The sequence below is a fragment of the Meleagris gallopavo genome, chromosome 17, assembly GCF_905368555.1.
Source record: "Meleagris gallopavo chromosome 17, MGAL_WU_HG_1.1, whole genome shotgun sequence".
Lineage (NCBI taxonomy): Eukaryota > Metazoa > Chordata > Aves > Galliformes > Phasianidae > Meleagris > Meleagris gallopavo.
The window spans coordinates 123,280-136,519 of NC_139420.1; the positions used below are offsets into that span (position 1 = coordinate 123,280).

A 13,240-nucleotide genomic window follows, 5' to 3' on the forward strand; every position below is an offset into this window, starting at 1 on the left:
ACAGTTTCATGAACTGATAGCAAAACTTTGGAGCTGTAGCTATACTCTTAATACGGTCATCTTTTTTCTTTTTTTTTCCTTTTCACTACAGAATATTTATGCAAGTATGCAGTGCCCTGTTTGATAGGAATTTCTCGAGCCTTTGGTCGCTACAGCAATTCAGAGGAGGCTCTCCTTTCAAAGCTTTTCCCAAAAATTCCCCCACATTCCTTAAGAGTTCCAGAAGAGCTTGAAGGAATTCGCCGACGATCCTTCAATGATTTCAGATCCATTCTTCCCAGTTCTCTACTCACGGTTTGCCAAGAAGGAACACTGAAGAGAAAGGCTAGCAGTGTGTCTAGCATCTCACAGGTTTGTATAAATTGCTGTGTTTTGGAACTGATTCTATGACGATATGCATGATCTTGGTGAAATTACTATAGCTTTAGCCCTGAATATGTAGAATTTTCTCTTAACGCAGTGTTTTACCACGTTCAGTGATCTTTATTTTGGTTCCATGACTAAGCTTCAAAATAATTAGTGTCAGTTAAACTAACAACTTTACTAATGTTCATATGGAACAGTTGACAAATTCTGTTCCTCTTGTTATACGGTGTTATGTTTCATGTTATTCTCATGAGGAAAAAAAGCGTTATGCCTTCAGAATTTGGGGAAACTGGCTCTACATATCTAGATTTATGTGGTGTGCTGAGTCTATACAAGCTCTTGCCGGTTCTACCAGCAGCTGAGGGTGTTCGTTGTTATGGGGAAACTTACTGTGAGAACTTACTGTCTGGAAGACTTCTCAGTAGTTTTTAAAGTATGCCTTTTGTGTGGCGTTTCAGGTTAGTCCTGAACGTGGAATTCCCCCACCCAGTTCTCCTGGAGGATCTACAATTCATTACTTTGAAGGTAAATTATTTGACAGTGTGTGATTTTTATTATTTTTCTTTCTTTACAGAAAATTGAGAACCAAAATCTTTTTGATTTTTATTCTCTGCCTTCTGGGATTCTTTTAAGAAATTCCCAGGGACATTTCTGTTAGAGTTCAGAAAAATTGTGGAGTAAAAAAAGAGTCATTCTGCTGATTTCCAGGCTTAGTTGTTTCTGGCAGACTTTTGAGAAGCATGATTTTCTGATGCTAGGCAGTGCACAGCACTGCAAAGCTTAATTCAACTATGCAAAAAATATTTCTGGAGATTATACGGAGTAAATTTCAGAAACAAATCTTAATACTCCACTAAACAAGTAAATTGTGGACTGGTGTCTGGAATTTTGAGTCCTCTGTGTCACACACAGAGTCGCACAGCTTCGCTTGAAGTAAACTTGATAGAGGTCCTCTGTCTGTTTAAGACCTAGTAATTTGCTGAAGCTAAAAACAATGATAATAAAGGAAACACTGAAGCTGATTCTTAACCACTGAATTGTGATGTAGTTCTAGCTTTGAGCTTTTTACGTTGTGACATGCCAGGCTTGTCTAGGACTTCTAGTAAACCAAGACTTGGACAAGTCCAGTGGCTAACTCATTCTGTAACTCAGTATTTTGGTGTCTCTTGATATATATATATATATATATTTTTTTTTTTTTGTCTGGCCGTTTGAGGTTTTTAAGTGTAAGCATTCTATATTTCTAGGTCATTTTCCACTCTGGAACTGTGGCTTAAATTAATTTCTTCCATGTTAAATTTCCCCTTTTTTTTTTTTTTTTTTTTTATCCCCCTTTAGCCAAGACTGGGCCTTAGGGGTAGGGGAAAAAAAAAAAAAAAGACTGAAAACATATATATATATATATATATAATATATATATATATATATATATATATATATATATAATTTTTTTTTTAATTATTATTAATAACCAGTGCTGTTTGAAAGGCAATTACTCATAGGAGTGCTACTTTAGTACAGACCACTGAGTACTTTGAAAAGACAAAGATGTAATTTCAAAAGTGTGAACAGTGCCAAAAGCACTATAACTTGCAATCTATTTGCTTAACAGAATACCTGAATCTTAAAAAATATTTAATTTCCAATTGGAGTAATGAATTTCCTTCTTTTCTAAGATGAAAGGCTATACAACATGTTTATTTGGACTAATATAGGGAAAAACTTTGCAAGATAGTTTGTCTCAGCCTGTTCTTCTTACCACTATGTTCATTACTAACATGGCATTTACCAAAAAATTTCCAGATAAATGGACATCAATAGTAGGTTAAGACTTCTTGTGAGCCGTGTCTGTGACATGAATGTGAGAAACTGAAATCAATTCTGTTTGCGTGATTGTTGCTTTCTAATGGATATTCTAGTTTTGTGCCTTGATTTACCAACAGAATAGCTGAATTGAACCTCCAAGCAGTTTGCGAGTTAGTGACTGTACATGTGTTGCAAAATAACTCTTTTTAATGGTGATTCAGCATTGCCATTAAGCAAAACTTGTATTTCCTTTCTCTCCCTAAACTTTTTTTTATTTTCTGATCAGGTTCTTATCTTCCTGATGGTAGTGCACTGGATCCTGATTATTACTTCACTACCATCAGCTCCAGTTTTTCAGTTTCTCCTCTCTTTAATGGCATTAACAATAAAGAATTTAATATCCCATTGGAAATGCTCCGTCAGCTCTTGAATATGGTATGTGATGAAACTCTATGCAGGCTGCAGTGATTCTAGATATCCTCATTAGAAAAATATGCAGTTTAAGTTTTAGAATTGCAATTAAAAAGACTGCTTATCTTCCAAGCTTTATGTAACATTATTTTTATGGCATTAAACATCATAATATTCCTAAAAAGTGCAAGGGATACTGGCTCCAGCTGCTTCACGCATCAGCTGTTTTGCTGTTATGCACACAGGCCAAAATGTGTTAAATCTTGTTGCAACTGGAAATTCTTGAATTTCATCTGATGCTTTGCAGTTGTGATGGGTGTTTCTTTGCATGCGCAAAATTGTATCATATGTAGGGAGATTATTATTTTTTTTTTTCCTACTCTGCAGGTAAAACAGATTGTTGAGGATTCTCTGCTGAAGTCCTTAGATGCAGTTGTAGCTGAAGTTGCAGAGGTATGTTTTTAAAATCCCCTTCTAATGATTACTGCACTTCATTTTTGTCTTAATAGTTAATACTTGAAAATTATTTTTAAAATATAAGATATACCTTGCATTTGCAAAAGTATTCTAGTTTCCTGGTTCATTTATTTCTATTAGTTTTTTTACATGTATCTTTGGATTATGTAAAACTGGGGAAGAATATTTTTCACAAACATAAAAGGAAGTAGTTGCTCTCTTACAAATGAAGTACTGAGCTACATGAGCTCTTTTATCTTTCTAAATTACATTTGTTTCCCAGACTGGTTTTCTGTATTGTCTTTTCTCATGGTGGTAGAATGTAGATTTTTGCTGATGGGTTTTTATTTCTCCCTCCCCTTTTTCTGCCTTGGAAATCACAACTGCTCAGTTTCAAGAAGTGTAATAGTGTTACGCTTCTTTGACCTTTACTATTAGAGATGGTATGTTTGTTTCTGTAGGCCCGTGAGTAATTGTTCCCCCTTCTGTTTCCCCACAGTGTTTTCTGGAGTTAGCCCTGTTTCACTGGAGGTGTAAAACTGAATTGGAAGGAGTGTGTGTTCAGTTTTGTGGGAATGTGTTTGTTGTTCTCTCCAGCCTTCCCTTGAGTGCTGCTATATTTTGATTTAGGCCAAAGTGGAGACAGCTTCTGTCTCTCCTTTCTCAGTAAAACAATAGATTTGATTTTTTAGTATTTATTATTATTAAAAGAGAGAACATGCATGCTGTCTTCAAGTCAAAAGACTGACTGAATCTTTAGTACACTGAGTTCATTTAATGCACTTATTCTGCTAAATATAGCAAGGACAACAAGCTGTGAGGTTACTTTTGGTACATGTTTTAAATATTTGCTTATGTTGCAGAGAAAGACAGTTGTGACTTGAATGTGAAGATTTATTTATCCATCTTATGTAAAATACTTCATTTTTATTTTCTGAAAGCATGTTTCTCTTTTGCAGATGGGCACTAATACAGATCTCTATTATAAAACATTCAGTGATCCTCTTTATCTTGCTCAGTTCAAAATGCTGAGAGACACATTGTATTACATGAAAGGTACAGTATGTGTGTATTTTGTGTAATTTAGGATGTGTTTTGAAATGTTTCCATTTCCTAGCATCATCCTAGGTGCCAGGGAAGCAAAGGAAAAAAACTGTGTACAACAGATGGCATTTTGATTGTCTGATTACTAGTGTGCTTTGCTATGAAGTTTATCTTTTATGTCGAGCATAAATGTCATGAAATAATTTCAGTCATAACATGGCAATGAATTTTATTTGTGCTGTTTTTCTGATCCAGTGGATCTCTTTCTTCTATGCTAATGCTATCTTCTTTTATTTCTTTAGACCTTTCCAACTCGTTTGTGAAGGAAATCCATGATTTTGTGTTAGAACAATTCAACAGCAGCCAATCAGAACTTCAGAAAATCCTTCATGATGTTGATCGACTGCACAATGAACTGAGTCCCCTAAAACTGCGCTGTCAAGCTAATGCTGCCTGTGTGGATCTCATGGTGTGGGCTGTGAAAGATGAGCAAGGTGAAAAATGCTCTCCCATCTCTGGAATGTCTGTCTTTATTTTTAACTTGGAGAAATATTTATAAACTCCCTGATGTCAGAGAAGTATGAAATAAATTTGAGCGGAATACTCTTTGTTATTAGAATTCAAGAGTCAAACTTCGATCAATAAATTGTTTAATTAGATGACCAGGTGCTCAGACATCTCTGTACATAAATAAAATCAGAGGCTTCTGATTGGCTCATTTAGAAGGAACAGTATAATTGTTGCTGAAGTTTTCAATTACTGCTTTTAGTGTTTTAGAAGTTTCTCAGTCTGATGACTGAAAATATTTTTTTTTCATTGCTGTGGGTATTGGGAAGCTCATTTTAACTTTTTCTAGTTTTCTTTCTTGTTACATAATTCTTATGCATTCTCTGAATGCATGTAATTTTTTTTCTTTTAATCCTTGTAATGCTTACTTTCTGTCAAATATGAAGTATCCTCAAAATCAACTTTAAGTACTGTCATTCTTTCAGCCATAGTGTTTGGAGGGGCTAGATAGTGCAGATACTTGGATTCCTAAACATTTTATTTACAGAAAAAAGTGCTAGATATCTTTGAGGAATTGTAGTATGAGGAGAGTGAAGCTGATAAGTTCTCTGTGTGATTTAGACAATTCAAGCATTGGGTTTTGTGTGGCCTACTAATAGGACTAACAAACTTATTGATTTTTGTTGGATTTTTGGTACTAAGGTGCAGAAAATCTGTGCATCAAGTTATCAGAGAAGCTGCAGTCAAAAACTTCCAGCAAAGTCATCATTGCTCATTTACCACTGCTAATTTGCTGTTTGCAGGTCTGTCCTTACTGTATTTTACTCTACTGTATGAGTGTGTGAGAGTTGGAGGGGGATTATGAGTTGCTAGGAAGCGTTTTACACCTGCTGTTTGTGTTACTTTTCATTATGTCTTTCATTTGGACTTCAGAAGTCTGATGTAGAAACTAGATCTGCAGCAGAGAAATGCGTTCAAAATCTTCTTAGCTCTACTTGATCTTGAAGAATAATATTGAGTGTTTTTAACTGGTGTCTTGTTTCTGAAATAGTTATTATTATAGTTGTTACATAAACTGGGATAGGTGAATTACTGACCTTCGAGATCTGGTTATTCTGATTTTCATGTCATCTTGTTGGACACATTTTTGCAAATGTGTTATTTTCCAGAATTAAGGTAGGAAATTATCAGGATTCTTTACATGTTGGGACTTGTCCAGTGACTTTATTTTTAGAGTATGCAACTCATTTCATATGCCTCGTGTGAGCTTAACTATGAAGAAGGCAGCAAGAGTTGACTGACATACCACGCTCTAAAATAATTTAAAAGAATTAGAGGCTTGAGGTCTAATATTAGAGTTGGAGGTTGATGGCCCTGCATGCGGTAGAAGGGTTGGAGCTTGATGATCCTTGAGGTCCCTCTTAATCCAAGCCATTCTATGAAACATCTTCATCCTCCTCTAAAAATTGAATACTTTAGAACTAGCTTTTTCTGTGTTGTTCTGATGTTGCAAGCTTACAGTTGAAATAAAAACCTATATTGAAATAATTTCATTTTTTTCCTTTTTTGTTTTTAGGGTCTAGGTCGTTTATGTGAGAGGTTCCCTGTTGTGGTTCATTCTGTCAACCCATCTTTGAGAGACTTCCTTGTGATACCTTCCCCAGTGCTTGTGAAACTTTACAAGTATCATAGCCAGTACCATACAGGTGATTGGTTGGGGTTGGAAGGGAAAGGCTGTGTTAGAAAGGATATGCTTGTTATTATTTTGCTATTTTATGGCTTATTGAGGCTTTTAGATGTTCTGTGGTGATGCATCTGTAGGGGGAAAATGGAGGTGAATTACTGCTTTTTTTTGGAGACAGAGAGGAGGAATTCAGATTGGGATAGAAGTATAATCCATCAGTTGAGATAACAGTATTTGTACAACTAATTTTTATCTTTGGAGCAGCATCACTGTGCCTGCTTTGTTAAAACAGGGCAGAAGTTCTTGAGATAAGTCTACATGAGATCACTAGCTATTGTAGTGTGAATATGCATTGGTTTGCCCTGTATTGTGTGTCTTATGACAAACTTATTGGTGATGTCAGTTTATTTTATACGTAGCTTAAAGAACTGAAGAATTGTGTTCCTGATCAAGAGGAACAAGTGTGTTGAAATACCGTGCTGTTGTGTAGGCTGTGCAGCGTGTGGTGATAAGCAGAGAATGGTTACTTTCAGTTTGCAGGCTGTGTTACATTAGCATTAGCATGTGTAGCAGAAATACTAAGTCACAGCCTGAAGCAGTGATGGAGCACCTGGTGGAAAGGCAGGGCTAGCCCATTGGAGCTCAGGTGCATGCAGTGCACGTGAGTGGTTGGAAGGGGTGGAGCCAGGATCCACCTCTTCCCAGAACTCATTTAAGTGTTGGCAGTGGAGGTGAGGATATCTTGCTGGAGATCCCTGCTTACCTGAGGCCTTCAAAGGGTAAGCAGCTTTTTTTCTTTGTTTCTGTATCCACAGCTGCTGCTGTGGGCTTATCCTCACTTGCTGCAGCCTAGGACTTTGCCACCCTTCTATCATTGCTATTTCCATTCCACTATAGCATTGCAGCATGTAACAAAGATAAGGTGGGTGAAAGAATGAGAACTTCATAAGGCAAATCATAACTGAACGTGCAGACACGTTGGCTGTATTTTGATACTTTTTGGTCATATGTTTGTATGCAGTAGGATGTGCTTACTTGCACACACAAGTGAGCAAGTGTTGTGAATTGACTTCTTAATCCATAAGAATGCTAGACTTTTCAGGTTTGTTTTCAGAGTTAATCTTGGAAAAAGTGGTTAGCAGTATAGTGTTCCATTTTTGTTCTGTGACTTCAGACTGCCACAGAAAATATTGTTTTCCTGGTTTGACAGCCGTGTGGAATCTTCCTATTTTAGACTTGAAAGACATGAAAGTGGCATAAAAATTATCAAGAAAACTTTTGCTTAATGACCAACATGGAGCAGATTTTTCTGTGCAGTGTTGGTGAAAGACAAAGAGTAGGTAGGATTCGTGGATTCATTGTGTTAGGAGGATACTTGATGGCGTGTTTATTGTTGTTGTTTTTTGATTGTACTATGAAGTTATGATTTGCCTTAAGAAAGTGTACAATATAAATTACTTGCTAATGCAAAAGTACTATTGTAATGCAAAGGCAGAGCAGATAAAATGAGAACTGAAGGTGACTAAATTTAGGAATAATTAAATGCAGTGATAGCTTGCCAAAGTAGTGAATGCAGTTTCAAATTTCTTTAGCTGAACTCTGACCCATCAAGGGCCTGTCTTACACTTGCCAGATGTAGCTCTGCCTGTATGCTCACGTCTGGGGTGATGGGGCAAGGACGTTTTGGATGGTGCTGATTTCTGTACTGTGTTCGACTAGGTGCTAATGACATCAAGATTAGTGTAACCAATGAGCATTCGGAGTCCACTCTAAATGTAATGCCTGGCAAGAAAAGTCAGCCATCCATGTATGAACAACTTCGTGACATTGCCATAGATAATATCTGCAGGTAAGAAGTGTGTGGTAACAGAGAAGACGTATGCCATTTAGAATGTATTTTCTCTTTCCCTAGCAGGAAAAGTACTGGGAACATTTAAAGGTACTGCACAGTGCCCTCTTCTGTTATGACCTTTTTTTTTCTTTAGACAATCCCTTGGTTCTGTATGTGTCCTAAATTCAGAATGGTCACTTAGTTTCATTGTGTTGCTTCCCACATACCTAACTCATGCTATTCGCATTTTGATGCTCAGCCAGGTTTTTGTTTCCTCTAACAATTGTTATTTTCTTCTAGACAGCTTCACAGAGCTGTAGGGAAGACAAAAGTTGGTGATCAGAGATAAGGAGTTAAGCATGCTAAGCAAATCTAAGCACTTCTAAATTTATCTTTTACATGTTCCCATCTTTGTTGCTGAATAAAGCAATAGCAGAAGTTCCACCCATTTTTTTTGAATATATCTGTAGTATTTCTGAACAGTTTGTTCTTAGATTTTAGTATGGACTCCCCTTCCTTATTCCTGGTGCACATGTACAATTGTACAAAAAAATATATTTGTTTTTTGTTGTTTTTCCTCTGTTTTAGCATGTTCTCTATTCATTTTTATTCCAGGTGCTTGAAAGCTGGCTTGACTATAGATTCAGTGATTGTTGAAGCCTTTCTTGCCAGTTTGTCTAACCGTCTGTACATCTCACAAGAGAGTGATAAGTAAGCTGTTAGTTATAAAACCAGTTTTTTCCTTCATTTAACCAGTCTGAAACTTATTCTAAGACATAAGTACTGGCAGCGTTATTTTAGAATTAAATGTCTGATATGAGTGAGGGTAAGTCCTATAGTAGCTGGCCAAACCATCTTGTCCTATTGCTTTGCATGTCACATTTTCTTCCTTTCTCTGTTGTTTCTAGAGCAGTTTACAAACAGATTCTTGTGTAGCGCATTTATAGGTTCTGGTTTCTGGTTTGTTTGTTTGTTTTCTGTAAACATGTGCATGTATGTCTCTAATGCTAAATGCTGTGGGTATGTGAGTGTGTAGAGGGCAACAGTAAAGTTTAATGACGCTTAAATTTAGTATACTGGTTGTTTCTTACATGGAATGTAAGCCTGCTTTGAGGGCTTATTGACTGCTGGACAAATACATGCATGACTGGGTGGGGTTTTTTTTGTTTGTCTTATAACAGGGAAGCTCATCTGATTCCTGACCACACAATTCGTGCTCTTGGGCACATTGCAGTGGCGCTTAGGGACACACCGAAAATGATGGAACCCATCCTGCAGATCTTACAGCAGAAGTTCTGCCAGCCACCTTCTAATCTTGATGTACTCATCATTGACCAGCTAGGCTGCTTGGTCATCACTGGAAATGTAAGGAAAGAACTGGTCAAAAGAGTTCTGGTTTATGCTCTTTCATTTAGTTTCCTTTAGAAACTGCATCTGCAAGAATTATTTTGAAAGGTTTTCTTAACTTACTTACTCATGCTTGTGCAATCCTAGTCTCAGTGACATCAGAAAACAGAAGGTAAATAGTAATGTGTAAACTGCTGTGCCTGTAAACAAGATTCGTCCCTACAGAAAACTATGAAAGTTTAGAAAACAAATTCCATGTTTTTAGAAGTTAAGTAGTATCTAAACGTGGTCTGCATCCCCAACAGGTGCACATTATCACTTTTCGTATCAGCAATTAACTTTTGAAGTCTTGTAAGTGTATACCTTTTAAAGCAACTAAGTGAACATCCAAGCAGTGAGAAAACACTTCAACTGTGTGCTCTTTAGAAGCTGAAGCTATTGTTCATGTTACAAGTAGGTGCTTGAAGAACTTTTGTAATACTTAAAATGTACTTTACCAGGTCATTCATTGTAGCAGAGAGATAGTATTCAGTAAGCTCTAATTAGTATTTTTGTTTGTTTTATAGCAATACATATATCAGGAGGTGTGGAATCTGTTTCAGCAAATCAGTGTTAAAGCAAGTTCAGTTGTTTACTCTGCCACGAAAGATTATAAGGATCATGGATACAGGTAAGACACAGTTATGTCCCTTAAATGCGTGCTGATACTATGTAGAATATTGTTTTCCCTTTCCGGAAACACAGCCCTCTGCTGTTTTTTGTCTATAGTCATATCTGTAACAAGAAAGTAATTTTGTCACTGCCAAGAAGAAATCATAAACAACACCACATCATTCACAGCTGACAAATAATTTTTCATTTAAATAGTGACTGTAGTAGCTTTGTTGAAAGAAGTACTGGTCAGAATTACGAAGAAAGGACTGAAATTAGAGAAATCTGTATCAAGGGGTTGCTTGTTCATAATTTCTTTTTTCTTTTTTCTCAGACACTGTTCCTTAGCAGTCATTAATGCCCTAGCTAACATCGCTGCTAACATTCAAGGAGAGCACCTTGTGGATGAACTGCTGATGAACTTGCTGGAACTGTTTGTTCAGCTTGGGCTAGAAGGAAAGAGGGCTAGTGAGAGAGCAAGTGAAAAAGGTCCAGCACTGAAAGTAAGATAATTATGTTTTGTTTTGTTTTTCTTTTCAGTTCCATGCAGTAAAACCGCATTTTTACATGTGGGTTTCATGAAATTGCATATCCTTAAACCTAAGAGTGTATTTTTGTCCTGGAATTAGGGTGCAGATCTGATATGTCTTCCAAACACCTGGCTAACCTGAATATTGTATCTGAGATAAGGCAGTGGTAATTCCTATTGTACAGCTTCTCCTGAGTTAGCCTTGTGTTAGCCTTGATATGACTGTCTGAAATGTTCAGTGGTCAGAGGTAGAACTCCAAAGAGAAACTGGGAATACTGATCTCTGAATATTTCTTCCTTAGTGTGTTTCAAAATTTAGCAGAATTCTGCTCCTAATTTTAGCAGTGCCATAGAATCATAGGAAATCTCAGGTTGGAAGGTACCTCAGGAAATCACCTAGTCAACACTTTTGCTCAAAGTAGTCATCTGTGTCATTCTGTTAGTCCTTTACTACTGTTATGACGGGTGCATCTTAAGCCTTCGAAGATCTTCCACATCAATCTCTCAGTCTAAGCTTATCATGGTAACGGAGTGAGCCCTCTCTGGAAGGAAACTGGAGACCTGGACACAAGTGATATGGAGAAAGGCCTGTCAAGGCCTTCGGCATGGTCCCTCACTACATCCTTATCTCCAAATTAGAAAGATGTGAATTTGATGGGTGGAACACCGGTGGATAAGAAATTGGTTCAAAGGCTGCAGACAAAGCGTGGTCATCAATGGCTCTGTGTCCAGATGAAAGCTGGTAATGAGTGGTGTCTCCCAGTAGTCTGTCTTGGGACCGGGGATCTTTAGCATCTTTTATTAGTGATATCAACGATGGAATTGAGTGAGGAACCCTCAGCAAGTTTGGTGATGACACCAAGCTGAGTGGTGCGGTTGACATAGTGGAAGGAGGGTATACCATTCAGAGGGACCTCAACAGGCTTGAAAGGTGGGCCCAGGTGAACTTAATGAGATTCAACACAGCAAAGTGCAAGGTTCTGCACTAGGGCTGGAGGAATCCCAGGCATCTATACAGACTGGGAGTGGTCCTTGAGAGCAGCGCTGCAGAGAAGGACCTAAGGGGTCCTGGTGGATGAAAAGCTTAACATGAGCCAGCAGTGTGCTTATGCAGCTCTGAAAGCAAATGGTATCCTGGGCTCCATCAGAAGAGGAGTGGCCAGCAGGGACAGGGAGGTGATTGTCCCCCTCTACTTTGCCCTCATGAGGCCCCTTCTGGAGTACTGTGTCCAGGTCTGGAGCCCTCAGTGCAAGAAAGACAGGGAGCTGTTGGAGAGGGTCCAGAGGAGAGCCACAAAGATGATGAGAGGCTGGAGCACGTCCCCTACAAAGACAGGCTGAGGGAACTGGGTTTGTTCAGCCTGGAGAAGAGCAGGCTGAGGGGTGACCTCATTGCAGCCTTTCAGTACCTAAAGGGAGCCTACGAACAGGAGGGAGAATCAACTCTTTGAAAGGGTAGACAACAGCAGGACAAGGGGAAATGGTTTGAAGTTGAGGGAGGGAAGACTTAGGTTGGATGTCAGGGGGAAGTTCTTTACTGTGAGAGTAGTGAGGTTCTGGAACAGGCTACTCAGAGAAGTTGTTGGTGCCTCGTTCATCCCTGGAGGTGTTCAAGGCCAGACTGGATGGGGCCCTGGGCAGCCTGGTCTAGTATTAAATGTCAAGGTTGGTGGCTCTGCCTATGGCGGGAGGGGGTTGGAGCTTCATGATTCTTAAGGTTCCTTCCAACACGGGCCATTCTCTAAGTCTATGAAAGTTGAGGTGCTCAATGACATCTTTGCCTCAGTCTTTACTGACAGAGCTCTAGCCATATCACTCAAGCTGCAGAAAGCACAGGTAAGAGCTGGGAGAAGGAAGTTCTGCATGCTGTAATTGAAGATCAGGCTCAAGACATCTAAGGAACCTGAAGGTGCACAAGTCCGTGGGACACAATTAGATCCATCCATGGGTTTTAAGGGAAGTGGTGGATGAAGTTGCCAAGCCCCTCTCCGTCATACTTAAAGGATCATAGCAGTCTGAAGTTCCCACTGATTGGAAAAGGGAAAACATAACTCCCATTTGCAAAAGGGAAAAAAGGGACATCTAGGGAGCTAGAGGCCAGTCAGTCTCACCTCTGTGCCTGGCAAGATTGTGGAGTGGATCCTCCTGAAGGCTCTATTAAGGCACAAGGAAAATAAAGATTAGGTGATTGGTGGTTCACCAAGGGCAAGTCATGCCTAACAAACTTGGTGGCCTTTTGTAGCAGAGTTACAGTGTCAGTGGATAAAGGAAGGGCAACTGGCATTGTCTACTTGGTTTGGTGCAAAGTGTTTGATGCTGTCCCACATGACATCCTGGTTGCGAAATTAGAGAAAAATGGATTTGATGAATGGACCACTCACTGGATTAAGGAATTGGCTTCATGGTCACACACTCAGATTGTTGCGATCAATGGCTCACTGTCCAGGTGGAGACCAGTGTAGAGTAGTATTCCTCCAGAATTGATGCTGGGACTGGTGCATCTTTCTGGGTGACATCTACTGTGGGATTGAGTGCATCCTCAGAAAATTTGCAAATGACACCAAGCTGAGTGGTGCAGCCTACTTGCTAGAGGGAAGGAATGCCATCC

The 13,240-nt window shown here is 38.7% G+C and overlaps 1 protein-coding gene across 1 annotated transcript in view; it reads left to right on the plus strand.

The window, feature by feature from the left end:
* Nucleotides 1-13,240, plus strand: part of PI4KA (phosphatidylinositol 4-kinase alpha) — a 57,218-nt gene that overhangs the window by 4,669 nt on the left and 39,309 nt on the right. The window contains exons 6-18 of the mRNA XM_010719953.4: nucleotides 92-351; nucleotides 825-891; nucleotides 2,459-2,607; nucleotides 2,971-3,036; nucleotides 3,999-4,095; nucleotides 4,386-4,577; nucleotides 5,293-5,393; nucleotides 6,167-6,296; nucleotides 7,994-8,123; nucleotides 8,721-8,816; nucleotides 9,287-9,470; nucleotides 10,019-10,122; nucleotides 10,438-10,606. Coding sequence (XP_010718255.2) covers nucleotides 92-351; nucleotides 825-891; nucleotides 2,459-2,607; nucleotides 2,971-3,036; nucleotides 3,999-4,095; nucleotides 4,386-4,577; nucleotides 5,293-5,393; nucleotides 6,167-6,296; nucleotides 7,994-8,123; nucleotides 8,721-8,816; nucleotides 9,287-9,470; nucleotides 10,019-10,122; nucleotides 10,438-10,606 — 1,745 coding nt within the window. The remainder of the gene's footprint in view (nucleotides 1-91; nucleotides 352-824; nucleotides 892-2,458; nucleotides 2,608-2,970; nucleotides 3,037-3,998; nucleotides 4,096-4,385; nucleotides 4,578-5,292; nucleotides 5,394-6,166; nucleotides 6,297-7,993; nucleotides 8,124-8,720; nucleotides 8,817-9,286; nucleotides 9,471-10,018; nucleotides 10,123-10,437; nucleotides 10,607-13,240) is intronic.